Below are 14,058 nucleotides of genomic sequence, written 5' to 3'. Positions count from 1 at the left end.
TATGTGAAATAAAAGCATTTGTTTCTAAAAAGAATATTCCCTAATTATTTTTATTATAAAGACATCCTCAATGATATACTGTTGAAGAATTTCTATGCCACTATCCCTCCTATTCTAGACTGCCACATAACCAAGAAGGTATCTTCTTTGGTGATTTAAAAATACAATCTTTTCTAGGAGTATATAGCTCCTTGAACCTATCCAGGGGATCACATTTCTTATGCTGCTGAGCTATAGGCACTCCCTCCATAAAGCCAACAAATATTTCATTCCCTAGAATTGTAAGCACTTTAAATATTATAATCCTGCCTCTTTCTTGCATTTAAGAGGCATTTGGATCTCCTAATTACTGGTACTTGAGAACATCAAATTCTTCTTTCATTTAAAAATCAACTCGGTAGAAAGTTATGAAAGCGGTTCAGAACATAGTACCTATGACACCTCCATATTTGTTATATTAAAACCACCATTTAGCAGAAAGCCACTTTAAATAATATCCTTCTAGAATTCTAAAATCTCCAATTCAGATAAAGCTCTTAATCAATAATAAAATGAAGTATTTTAAGATAAGGAATATCAAAATGCAATCCAAACCTAACAGACTCACAGACTTTCCATTGTAGCCCACACTCACCTCTCCCGAGGAACAGCAAACCAGTACTCTGGCTGCTTTCTCCGTTTGCCGTACTGCTGGACCATGGCTGCAGTGTGAGTGGCAAAAGATTTTCTCATTGGTTTTCCCACTTTGATGCACAGGAACATGGGTGGGGTCTTGCTTTTTTCTGCTTTTGAAGGAAGTATATCTGAATCACACATGAAAAAACTCTTCCTCAATATTGACAAATTGATAATAGAAGAACTTTTCAACTTAAAAAGGATAGTGCACAATCCTCTCTTAGTCAAAACTTTGCAGAAACATCCTACAACATCGTATCAGGACTAATAAATTTTTCAAGCCTTTTTTAGTACACAAGGAAAAAGCTTTGGTTGTTTCAGGTTGAAGTACATCCCATGAGTTGCTACATACTGAAAATAAGTATAAAAACCAACAGAATAGCAAATAATGGAGAATTGGGACAATTCATATTAATGAATGCTGCTGATAATCCAATTATAACATAATGCAATTCAGTTTAGAATTGAGATCTCTTCAAAAACAGTTTAAACTCCTCTACATTTAGAAAATAAAGGTAAAAAAAGGAAGTAGCTTGAAAGATTAAAAGTAAACTACTTTTGAAGTAGGTATCTAGAGATCTATGTCATAGTTCAAGTTCCAAAATAGATACCATATCTTGTAAATTTTCTCTCCAATTGTTAATGTTATCAGGAAAGATATACTCTATTGAGAAAACATTGTTTTCAAATAATTGTACTAATTTGGGTATTACATGTGCAAATTGTAGAAAGGCAATTATACAACAGACTATAAAGGCATTAAAGAAAAACAGCTTACCTTCAATGGGTACCTGAATTCTCTTTAACAGCCACAACTGAACTTCAGATTTATTATCCATTTGTGCACCTTGACAGCTGTTGTCCAGAGTAGATTCCAAAGAGGAGTCTAGAGCCTCTTTAATCACATTTTCTTCTGTAGAAGAGTTCAGTTTTACTGGGAGGGGCTCTCTCTCTTTCACACAGGTCTTATCTGGCTCTTTATTGCCCTCAGTTAGGGGATTGCCTGCCTGGGAAAGAGAACTACTAAGGGTAATGTCTATTCCCCCTGGTTCAATACTTTTTCCATCACTTAATTCTGTTTTCTGCAAATTTTCAGATACCTGTGACCCTTCTTTGTTCTTATTTAGGTAATATTCAATGAGTTTAACTTTATCTAGATCTTCATGTATGTTCAGTGTGTTTTCCACCCAGCTTTCTGGTGAACCAGACTGCTTGTCCACTTCTGGCATTATATCTTGCTTCTCACAGGTTTCTAAATCTAGCGCCCCCTTCAGTTCAACATCATTTTCTGCTCCCAAAAAGGCTAGAGCAGACTGCATCTGCATTTCCACGGCTGAATTGTTTATTTGTGACTCAACCTTCTTTCGTTCCTCTGGGGCAAGAGAAAGGCACTCCTTTGAGGTGTCTTTTTTGTCCATTCCACCATCAGTTTGAGAAGAAAGTTCTTCCAAGTCAACAAAATCATCATCTTCCCCTAGAAAGTTTTCTTTGGCTGTAGATTCAAATGCAGCAGAAGTGTTGGAAGGTTCCTTGCTAAGCTTAGTCACTGTGGAAGAGCCATGGGATGTCTCCCTAGAGGATTCCAGTTTCTTTAATTTCTCTGACACAGAGCTGCCTGAGGGCTTTGTAGGTGTGTGTTCTGTGGACTTCTCCAAAGGTACTGTTGGTCTGGAATCCGAAGTCATGGTTTTCTCTCCATTCTGCTGTCGTTTTTCCTTGTTGATAGATTTGAACTTACTGAATGGGTTGATATCCTTTTCTGAAGCCAGGTCTTCCCATTCTCCAGGCCTGTACAGAGGACAAAGATCCTGAGGTAGGTCACTGTTGGGGGAGAAATGGTGGGTGCACATGGAATGTTAAAAATAAAACCAAAAACAAAATGGAGGAAAGGCAAAAAACGAAACAAACACACCGAAAAACCAATACATAAATATACCACAACTTAAATTTATGTTCAAATGATTTCAGAATAAAAAAATAAAATCAAGAAATTGATTTCAAAATGAAACATAAGTCAACTAAAGGAAATGGTGAAAGAATGAACCATGAGAGTTGCATATCCTACTGGAAGCACATGATGAATTTGGAAGTTATACATGAACATGGAGATGTTACCCATAAGATTTCTAAATATGAAATAATAATGTATCTGCCTTTCATGAAGGAAAGGATAAAGAAGAGGAAATATTTTAGCATCAATGTCTAAAATTCCTTAAATGTGCAAACCTTTTCCTTTTTATCAAATGGTATAGAAAACAATTACACTAATTTTGAAATGTTCATTGACTTAGTAGCTACTCACTTAATTGCTCCATATAAAGTCACTGACCTTGAACCCTGATTCTGGGTTTCATGGTTTAGGATCTGATGCTTCTAATCATAGACAGCCCTCTACTCCCAAAGGAGATGCAAGAGGAAGCTTCCACTATTATTGTTGGTATATGGCAGTTGCTCCATCTTATAATTTAAAAATGTATAGAAAAGTGAATCTTATTTAAAAAGCTCTTATGTATAATACTTACGTTTCTTAAGTAAGTATTTCATTTTATAACAATATTGCTTTACCTTATAGCAATGGTGCAGCTCGTTTATCAGCTGAAACACATTGTACTGGGATGCAATCAATTATTTTTCCTTAATAACAGATGCTCTACTTCCCAGATTGGAATTACATAAAAATATTGATTAAACATGTTCTCCCAAGTGTAAAATAAATGATCAAGAAATATACTTTAAAAAGAGCAGCAAACCACCATGGCACACACCTATGTAACAAAGCTGCACATCTTGCACATGTACCCTTGAACTTGAAATAAAAGTTGAAAATAAATAAAAATAGTAATAATGTCAAATATGTGTAAAAAATATGATTGGAAATATCTTGAGTAAACCCATCCACTTACCACTGCTACTAGTAGTGTCATTACTGGGTTGAAATGCAGAGATAGGCCGGGCGCAGTGGCTCAAGCCTGTAATCCCAGCACTTTGGGAGGCCGAGACGGGCGGATCACGAGGTCAGGAGATCGAGACCATCCTGGCTAACACGGTGAAACCCCATCTCTACTAAAAATACAAAAAACTAGCCGGGCGAGGTGGCGGGCTCCTGTAGTCCCAGCTACTCGGGAGGCTGAGGCAGGAGAATGGCGTGAACCCGGGAGGCGGAGCTTGCAGTGAGCTGAGATCCGGCCACCGCACTCCAGCCTGGGTGACAGAGCAAGACTCCGTCTCAAAAAAAAAAAAAAAAAAAAAAAGCAGAGATATAAAAACCCTTTTAAAGAATAACATTTCAATTTCAGAAATAATTATATTTTCTAAAAAGGTCAGATCATCTTCAGATAAAACTTTATCTGCTATTTTGGCTTTGAAATAAATGGTTATGACAATAAAGCTACAAAATACCAGGAAGTTCTGAAGTTCCAAAAGACTGTCTTCCCAAAGTGACTTTATAAACCATCTGCATGAAAGGTTCACGCTTTTTCCAATGGAAAATAAAAGCCTACATAATTGGTTGGCTCCAACAAACGCTTTAAAAAGCCTTCGTAATTTATAATTCATTTCAATTTAATAAGCATTCATTGAGCCCCTAAGTGCTATATTCTGAAATACAATTGTGACAGAATCTCTGTTCTGCAGGAACTTGCAAACACAAAATGTTCTGCCCAACACCAGCATCCCAGGAGATGTTAAAAACGTTTCCATCCTAGAGTCAAATAAGTTTGTGAAATGTAGCATAATCTCCCTATTGGAACTCAAAACTTAATTAGGCATATTAAAGGCTGTCAGAAGTCCTGCAACAAAGAAACTCAAGTTTCCACATACTTGATTAATAAGCAAAACTTTCTTCCCCTTCTCTACCTAGCTTGACCCCTACAAAAACACCTTCAACTGCACTCTAATTAGCTTTCTAGATTACTTTGACTACCCCTTTCTTCTTTTACCTAATCCAAACTGCCCATTCCCTACTTGAGATTAATTTTAGCATCTGCTTTTTCTGCAGTGAAGTTGCCAAGTGTACATAATGGTGTCAACTGGCTAGTTTCTTAATTAATGTTTTCTAGACTTAGCTGGGCACCTAATGATGATCAATAATCCTTTCAGTTGTTCCCTTCTTACTCGCTGTGGCAGCTGGAGCCACAAAACGTCCTGCACGTGCGTGCGTGCGGGCACACACACACACACTCTCTCTCACACAAATACCAAAGTTGAAGGTGAGGATGGAGGAGTTTTACACACATCCACTTTTAAAAACTATTGCACGTTGCCACGGGGTAATTTGTACTTACTGTTATTAAACTTTCGGTAATGATGTTTTAAGTAATTTTTAACTTTTAAACAATTTATGAAATTCTGAAGACAATACAAAGTTTATTTCACACTGATTCTCACACATTCTTGTTCATTAGACTAAAAATCCTTTATATACTTGCATCCAAGGCAGGAATCAATGTGCAACCCTGAAATAATTTCAACAAATTGGAAGCTGATTCTTACCTCTGCTCTTTTCCTGTAATCATGGCATTATCCCTTATAATCGAGATCATTAAACATAATCTCACAATGAGATAGGTTTTTATATAAAGAGGTACTATTATTAAATAGAATAATTAAGATCCTAGGCTGAAGATGTGCAATGGCATTACTCCCTTAGGAGCCATATTTCAGTAGGGAATGCCCCTATTTGTTTAGCCACCCATTTAGACACTTCTGGCAGCAAAATTTGTAAACTACTTCAGGGCCCATGCTCTGGTGCTATCTTCGGTGGCTTGAGGTTGGGGAAGGGCTGCCTGGACCAGATTCTAACAGCTGTAGGAGTCCAGGGGAATCTACTTGCATAAACCCCCAGGGATTTTGTGTCTGGTTTAGCTCCCTAGTAAATACCTTTTTTTTTTTTTTTTTTTTTTTTCATATGAGCCCCAAGGGCTAGTTTCCCTCTGTACTGTTAGGACCTACTGCTCCACCTCTTCCCATCACTGAAGGTTGTTAAAAATTTTTACTGCTGGTTTTTATAGAGAAACAGACACAGTAGAGCAAAAGGACCGTAAAAATCAGATTATCTGTGTCAGTGAATCAATTCCCTGAGCTTTCTTAACTCTTTCTCTTTTTTCCGGGGGAGCTTCCCTCTCTTTTTTAACAATAAATCTTGCATTATAAGGCAAAAGTAATCAGGACTGAAGTTATATTAATCTAGATTTCAGGGAAAAAGCAAACTGGTATTACTCCCTCTTCACAGCATGCGAAGGTGGTTACTACTCTACCCGACCCAAACCTCTCTCCGTGCAGGACTGAGGGAGGAAATGAGTTAGGGAGACTGCCTTTCCTAGAAGTTAAATGAAGACAAACGTAACTCTCCTTAGTTAAACCCAGAAGAAAACATTATTCTCTTACTGATAACTGGATACGCTTCTTTCAGAAAAATGCCTTTCTTCTTCCATAACTTCATTAAGAACATGCACTGCTTTTTAGAAAAATAAGCCAAACAAATACTATTTTAACATGATGGCTTCTTTTTCTCCTTTAATCTTTATATGTTCAACTTTTCCCATCACTGACTTTATTCTTTTCATTTATTCTCATTTTTCTCATTTTCTTCAGTGCACGAATCTTCCACCTTCAAAACCACGTCTACACAATCCCTCAATCATGCCAATGCCCTCATTTTTAAGCTACATGTAACTCTCAACACCCCCTTTTTCCTGGTAAACAAAGAAATGTCTTACGATGGTAAGGCATCTTTGATCTTCATGTGAGAAATGTCATTGTAGAGCGCAATGGAAACCACCTCTTCCATGGGGCAGATGAGACCATACTCCTCACACCCATTTTCAATAACCAGAGGATCAGACTTATGAGGGTCAAACATGATGTTGTTAGGAGTCACAATCATGACACCGCCAACCACACCCTGCAGGAGAAAGCAACAGGACAGAATCACTTCAGGCAGAAATGCTTTCAGCAACTACCACAGAGCTTTAACTAACTCAGATGGTCACTCCATGGACTTTGTGAACCGCAGTATCCTCTGTGACAATTACATCCCCTCTGTGAGGACCAGAAAAACAGGCTGAAGAAATGCAATGCTGGATGGTGAGGCAGAGAAAACAGATGTGGCTCACTGAGGCAACCAACTGAGCCTGATTCTATCATAGCTGCTGCAACAGCACAGCTGGTTCTCACATACACGTCTCAGATTTCCTAGATCCTGGTTCTCACATACACGTCTCAGATTTCCTAGATTTTCTAGTTCTCTGTCTACAAAATGGGAGGGGCTGTCCAAGTGCTTTCCCGATCGAGAATACGGGGCTTTACAATTCACTCTGCAAGTCTTCCCCATGTGTCTAACAAGTACATGGTTCTGTGCTAAGGGAGCGGCTGTTTCTGAGTTATAGTGCCAAAGAATAGTCCCGATATTTTTCTTTAAAATATTTAGAAAGCCCACATCCAACAAAAGTCAACATAAATAGGAATATGAAACTTTTGTAGCCAGAGTGAATACAGCTGAACCATGGAGATTGAAAGCAAAAAGTCGTAGCTTGGTGAAGTCTTAAAAGTCTGAAGCTTGCTCAAATTATAAAAGAGACTTTAATGGCCATAGGGATATTATCTACCATGAACAGCAGGATACAGATAACTTTCTTTGGGCAAATACTTTATTTTGGTACTTTTAATGAGTTTAGTGATTATCTTAGCAAAAAGTTTTGTAGATCCAGCAATCCCATTACTGGGTATATATCCAAAGAAAACGAAATCATATCTCAAAGAGGTATCTGCACTTGCATGTTTATTTGCAGCATTATCCATAATAGCCAAGATATGAAAACAACTTAAGCACCCATCAATAGATGAATAAAGAAAAGGTGCTATATATACACAAATTATTCAGCCATAAAAAAAGAATGAAATCCTGTCATTTGCAACAACATGGATGAACCTGGAGAATATTATGTTAAATGAAATAAGCCAAACACACAAAGATAAATACTGCATGATCTCACTCATATGTGCAATCTAAAGAAGCTGATCTCATAGAAATAGAGTAGAATGGTGATGAGTAAGAGGTGTGGGTGGGTCAGGTGTGGTGGCTCGAGCCTGTAGTCCCAACACTTTGGGAGGCCAAGGCAGTTGGATCACCTGAGGTCAGGAGTTTGAGACCAGCCTGACCAAAATGGTGAAACCCCATCTCTACTAAAATTACAAAATTAGCCGGATGTGGTGGCACATACCTGTAGTCCCAGCTACTCAGGCTGCAGTGAGTAGAGATCGTGCCATTGCACTCCAGCCAGGGTGACAAGAGCGAAACTCTGTCTCACCAAAAAAAAAAAAAAAAAAAAAAAAAAAGAAGTGTAGGTGTTTAGGGGAAAAAGAAGGATGGGGGAGATGTTGGTCAAAGGACATATACTTACAGTTAGATAGGAGGAATATGACGAGTTGATGGGTGCTGACGAGTTGATGGGTGCAGCACACCAACATGGCACAAGTATACATATGTAACAAACCTGCACGTTATGCACATGTACCCTAGAACTTAAAGTATAATAATAATAAAAAAAATAAAAAAATAAAAAAATTAAAAAATTAAAAAAAGGAAGTATAGCATGTAGTGATGAGGAAATGTGCTATAGCCTCAATTGACCAAATAGAAGAATAAAGGTAGTAAAGAGAAAAAAATAAAATAAAATAAAATAAATTGTCTAGAATAGGCAAATACAGAAAGACAGAAAGTAGGTAAGTGATTGCCTCACGGAGATGGGGGTAGCAGGGAGGGGGAAAGAATAGGGTGGGAGAGTGTGAAATGGGGAATAACTACTAATGGTTATGGAGTTTCTTTTTGGGTAATAAAAATGTTTTAAAATGGATTGTGGTGATGGTTGCACAACTATGTGAACAAACTAAAAACCACTGGATTTTACACTGTAATTGGGTGAACTGTATATTATGTGAATCACATCTCAATAAAGCTGTCTTTAAAAAAAGTTTCTTTATGTCAAGCATTATTTATTCTTGTTTGCAAACTTTATAAATGCACATCAGTAACATATTTTTCCTATTATCTAAAACTCATATGAAGTCTCCTATGACCACAGGAATTCACTGGTTATCAAGATAGTCCCTTCTCCAGAGGCTCACTGAAAGCTGAATTTGTTCTTTGTGAAAACAAAAAAACAAAAGCACCCAGAAAACAATCAACCAACAACCAAAAAACTAAAAACAGGATACAGCAGATATTAATACTAATATCACCAACAGCAAATACAGGTTGAGAGCTTACTATTTTCCAGATTAGGTGCTAAATTCTTTACATAAATTATCACTTTTCATTACAATACTCTTATTAATTTTTTTTTATTGTTCCTATTTTATGCATGAGAAAAATGGAAGCTTAAGACATGTAAATACCTTGCCCCTGGTCTCAGAGTTAGTGGGTGGTAGAGTTAGAATTTAAATTCAGTGAGTCTGACTCCAGCATTTGCTGTTATATGTGTGTTATACTATCTCCCTAACAATTCATAGGCCCAAACTAAAAGAAAAAAAACAATGAATCCAAGGTCACAAAGAATCACATTTCCACTCAGTGATAATATTTACCTCAATAAGCAAAATGGCCAGGCATCCAACAGAGGAGAACTAATGGATGCTTGTCAAATCTAAACTTGACACTCTGGGTAAGATCTTTTACTGTAGTCTCTGTTCCAGTAACTTGTAACCTTTAGTTTTTCATAGATTTCAAGGAAAGAAAACAAATTACATTGCTATATACCTTTCCATCGGTGAAGTATCGACAATTCATTTTTAAAAATTTCACCACACCTGGCTCGTCTTCTTCAGAAGTAGATGATAAGACTCTTTCAATGGGTTTTAAGGCCTTTCGTGCTAAGTCAGCATCCTTGTGAAAGCAAAAAATTTCAAAATCAAATAAAAGCACTTTTTCAAACAAATTATGTGTGTAGATCAAGCCCCATAAATTCCCTGTGACTATACTATTTCTATTTAAGTGGAACGTTAAAAAGGCAAACATCCTTTGTCCTTCAAAAATATCACAAATGTAATAACAGATATCCAAATCAAACTAATTTTTTTTTTTTTTTTTAAGCAAAGGCATATGTATGAACCCATAAAACTTGCTCATGAAATGTCTTCAGAAACTAACCTCACTGGGCTGGGTGGGGTGGCTCACGCTTGTAATCCCAGCACTTTGGGAAGCCGGGGTGGGCGGATCACCTGAGGTCAGGAGTTTGAGACTGGCCTAATACGGTGAAACCCTGTCTCTACTAAAAATACAAAAATTAGCTGGGCATAGTGACGGGCGCCTGTAATCCCAGCTACTTGGGAGGCTGAGGCAGGAGAAACGCTTGAACCCAAGAGGCGGAGATTGCAGTAAGCCAAGACCATGCCATTGCACTACAGCAGTCTGGGTGACAGAGAGAGACTCTGTCTCACACACACAAATAACAACAACAACAACAATAACAACAAAAACACTAACCTAAATGAAAAAATTCATATTAGACTTGTGATTCAATTTATTTATTTATTTTAAAAAGGATGAATACAAATAAACTATCCATGTCATTGGAAATTTAACTTCATACTTTTATACAAGACCTGCATTTTTGCCTTTTTAAAATTTTTTTTTTTTTTTTTTTTTTTTTTTTTTTTTTGAGACAGGGTCTCACTCTGTCACCCAGGCTAGAGTGCAGTGGTATGGTCATGGCTCACCACAGCCTCAACCTCCCAGGCTCAAGTGATGCTCCCACTCCTGAGTAGGTGGAACTACAGGTGTGAGCCATCATGTCTGGCTAATTTTTAAAACATTTTGTAGAGGCAGAGTCTCACTATATTTCCCAGGCTGGTCTCAGACTCCTGGGCTCAGACAATCCTTCTGCCTTGGCCTCCCAGAGTGCTGGGACTACAGGCGTGAGCCACTGTGTCTGGCCATCTTGGCCTTTGAAACCTTAAATGTGAATAAGTTTCCCTTGGAGACAATGCATTCTCCAATTACCTAATCTCAACTATCTAGGGAGAATTTCAGATATAATCTTGCGAAAAATAACATGTTGAATTCTACAACTCACAAAAAGTCTCTTTAATAAAAATGAACTGAAGTGCATGAAGTACATAATATACATACAGGCAGTTTATCATATTCTGCATCTGATGATGAAGGAGAGACAGTAGCACCAGGACTGGATGATGATAGCCTTAAGGTACTGGAAGGAGAGTTGGCATCTGGCACAAAAAGGACCTGAGAAGGGAAGAGAAGAGATGGGTGAGTACCTGGAACCAGGCAAACCACTAGTGAGTGTTTAGAGAAGTTATTCTCTGCATAGTATCATGTTTAGTGCATGATTATGACCTCGGTTGCTTTCAAGAAACTCATAAGTAACTTAGGGTGTCCTAGATTAATCCATGAAATGACACTCAGCATATGAATGTGTGTAGTACAAAGGGTACAGAACATGCCTATGGACACTGCAAGAACTCAAAAAGGGGGAGCAAGGCCAGGTGCAGTGACTCATACCTGTAATCCCAGCACTTTGGGAGGCCGAGGTGGGAGGATCACCTGAAGTCAAGAGTTTGAGACCAGCCTGACCAACATGGTGAAACCTCGTCTCTACTAAAACTACAAAAAAAGTAGCTGGGCATGGTGGCATGTGCCTGTAGTCCCAGCTACTCGGGGAGGCTGAGGCAGAAGAATTGCTTGAACCCAGGAGGCAGAAGTTGTAGTGAACCAAGATCGTGCCACTGCACTCCAGCCTGGGCGACAGAGGGAGACTCCACCTCAAAAAAAAAAAAAAAAAAAGAAAAGAAAAGAAAAGAAACAAAAAAAGCAAAAAGAAAGGGAGAGCAAGGTGGGTAAGTACTCTGGGCAGGCCAAGTGAAGCAAGTGGGTCCAAGTGAAGCCTTGAAGAATAAGTAGAAATTGGATAGGAGAGAGGGGAGAGCCCTCCAGGATGGGGGACTAATAGTATAAGGGAAATGAAGAGAGAGAAGCATGGCTTCTAAACTTAATATCTGTGCCAGGTAGAAATGGAACAAACCCAGCTTGCTAACTCCAAGCAGGCTCTGAGTTCTAAAGTAGTATGGTCCTTATATGATAAATTATATAAGGTAATGTCAATACAATGATCCCAGCATTTTCTCTTCCATCAGTGTCTGGGTTATGTAAAACTAAAAATCCACCCCCCACCCCCCCACCAAATTATACAGAATAGCAACCTTCTGCAAAATATTCTGGTTCTCAAAACATTATTACAATCCTGATATTCAATACTCTTTTAATGAGACATGCTACACTGTGGCATGTATCAAATACAATCTTTTGCTTGTTTGTTTTTGAGACGGAGTTTCACTCCTGTCACCCAGGCTGGAGTGCAGTGGTGCGATCTCAGCTCACTGCAACCACCACCCTCCGCGTTCAAGAGATTCTCCTGCCTCAGCCTGCCGAATAGCTGGGATTACAGGCGCCCACCACCAAGCCTGGCTACTGGCTAATTTTTGTATTTTTAGTAGAGACGGGGTTTCACCATGTTGGTCAGGCTGTCCTTGAACTCCTGACCTCAACTGATCTGCCTACCTTGGCTTCCAAAGTGCTGGGATCAGAGGGATGAGCCACTGCGCCTGGCCAAATATAATCTTAAAATGATGACTTTTAATATTATAAAACAGAATTCAGAGCTAATCATGTAACACTTGATTACTGATCAATATTGGTATTCACTGTCTCCTATCTTTCTGGTCATTTAAACCTCACTTCAATCCAGAAAATATTTGAGACAACAATAAAAAACATATTAAAATAAAAGTGGGAAAATCAAAGTCAAGGGGATATAAGATGAGGACTGATTACTACTAAAAATATACACACCAAAACTAGTAACCACTCATTAAGAAGTGGGCCATAAAAGTGACTCTAAGTTTCCATATAATTAATGCAAAGAGACAACATCATTAGTTAGCAGAATTCAATTTCCATGAGATAAAAATGAAGAAGTTTCTCAGAAGTACAAATACTCTCCTATAGAATCTCATACAAAGGAGCGTCCTAGACTGAACTATTTGTCTTCTATGATGCACTAACAGTAAATACAATAACCAGTTTTGGAGTATTGCTTTTTATAGCATCTTCAATATGGGTCAATGGCAAATGCCAAAGTTTATAGTTCTGTAAAAAGTAATTTACAAAGGACTAAAATTTTGTGGTCTTGGTATACAGCTCTTATTTATCTTATATTATACAGCTAAACTAGAGTAATGAATGGATGGCGTTTTTCCCAAGCAATTCTCCACTAATATTAATTCTTTTTTGCATCTGAACTCTTAAAAAAAGTATTAGGTAACAGAAATTGTGATTCAATCGTCTGAACATTCCAAATGTCGAATCTAAAGAGTAATTCCTAAGCTTAAACAGTTGCCCGCACTGTATAGAGAGGTGGGCGGCAGCCAGAACATGTGCTACCTCAACATGGAAGTGAGCCTGGATCATGGGCAGGGGTGAAAGTCTCCTATTGCAAAAAAATAATTTTGGGTTTGCTCCCAACACATATGCAAATCAGGATTTGAGGTCTTAAAGTTCTTAACCATACAGCAATGCTGTCATTTTAGCCTAGAAAAAAAAAAATTAAGCTTGTGTAGCCAAGGAATCCTATGAATATGAAAATATCATAAAGTTGAGCTGGGTGCAGTGGCTCACGTCTGTAATCTCAGCTACTTGGGAGGCTGAGGTGGGAGGACTGCTTGAGCCCAGGGGATAGAGGCTGCAGTGACCCATGATGGTGTCACTGCACTCCAGCCTGGGCAATAGAGTGAGACCCTGTCTCAAAAAATAAACAAATAAAAATAAAGGAGAGAAAATATTGAACCAAAGCACATTATCATTTATGATAATACTATGACAAACAATAGTGAGGCACTGAAAATGGCAATAAAAGATAAATGCAGAATTTCTAGAGTTATATACAATAAGAGTATAATTACCTGGCCTGGAACAATAGTATGTGTGAAAAGTTTATTCAGTTCCACCAATTTATTGGGAGTGATGTTAAATTTCAGTGCTATGGAGTTTAGGGTGTCCTGGTTTCCAGCCTAGAATAATCAAACAAGTAAGAGTCAATACATAAAGCAAAAAAATCAATTTTGATAGATACTATTAATTTATCTGCAATATGAATAAATAATAAAGTAATAGTTCCATCAAGATAGACTACAAAAAAAAGAGTGGATACGTTGTCAATTCTTAATAAAATCATTTTAAAGCAAAGTCTTAAATGCAATTCATTTCTGGGCTTCCTCATTTTCAAATTTCACTGTCCACTAATAGATTTCTAATTTTACTTTGGTGCAACTTAGGCGTATGAAGTAAAGGTCCATGAGCTATAATGAAGACTA

General features: G+C 37.9%; 1 protein-coding gene across 9 annotated transcripts in view; it reads right to left on the bottom strand.

Annotated features, from left to right (window-relative positions):
- Positions 1-14,058, bottom strand: part of NCOA7 (nuclear receptor coactivator 7) — a 157,688-nt gene that overhangs the window by 41,690 nt on the left and 101,940 nt on the right. For 6 of the 9 annotated variants that reach the window (XM_030928825.1, XM_030928827.1, XM_030928824.1 and 3 more), the window contains 6 exons: positions 13,648-13,755; positions 10,802-10,915; positions 9,431-9,556; positions 6,393-6,577; positions 1,454-2,496; positions 635-803 (listed from right to left, as the gene is read on the bottom strand). In XM_030928825.1, the coding sequence (XP_030784685.1) occupies positions 635-803; positions 1,454-2,496; positions 6,393-6,577; positions 9,431-9,556; positions 10,802-10,915; positions 13,648-13,755 (1,745 nt within the window). The remainder of the gene's footprint in view (positions 1-634; positions 804-1,453; positions 2,497-6,392; positions 6,578-9,430; positions 9,557-10,801; positions 10,916-13,647; positions 13,756-14,058) is intronic. The other 3 variants (XM_010360197.2, XM_030928829.1, XM_030928830.1) reach the window with 3 other exon arrangements.

The sequence above is a fragment of the Rhinopithecus roxellana genome, chromosome 4 (assembly GCF_007565055.1).
Source record: "Rhinopithecus roxellana isolate Shanxi Qingling chromosome 4, ASM756505v1, whole genome shotgun sequence".
In the NCBI taxonomy this organism is placed as follows: domain Eukaryota; kingdom Metazoa; phylum Chordata; class Mammalia; order Primates; family Cercopithecidae; genus Rhinopithecus; species Rhinopithecus roxellana.
The sequence above is the reverse complement of the archived record's forward strand: the minus strand, read 5'-3'. Positions and strand labels throughout refer to the sequence as shown.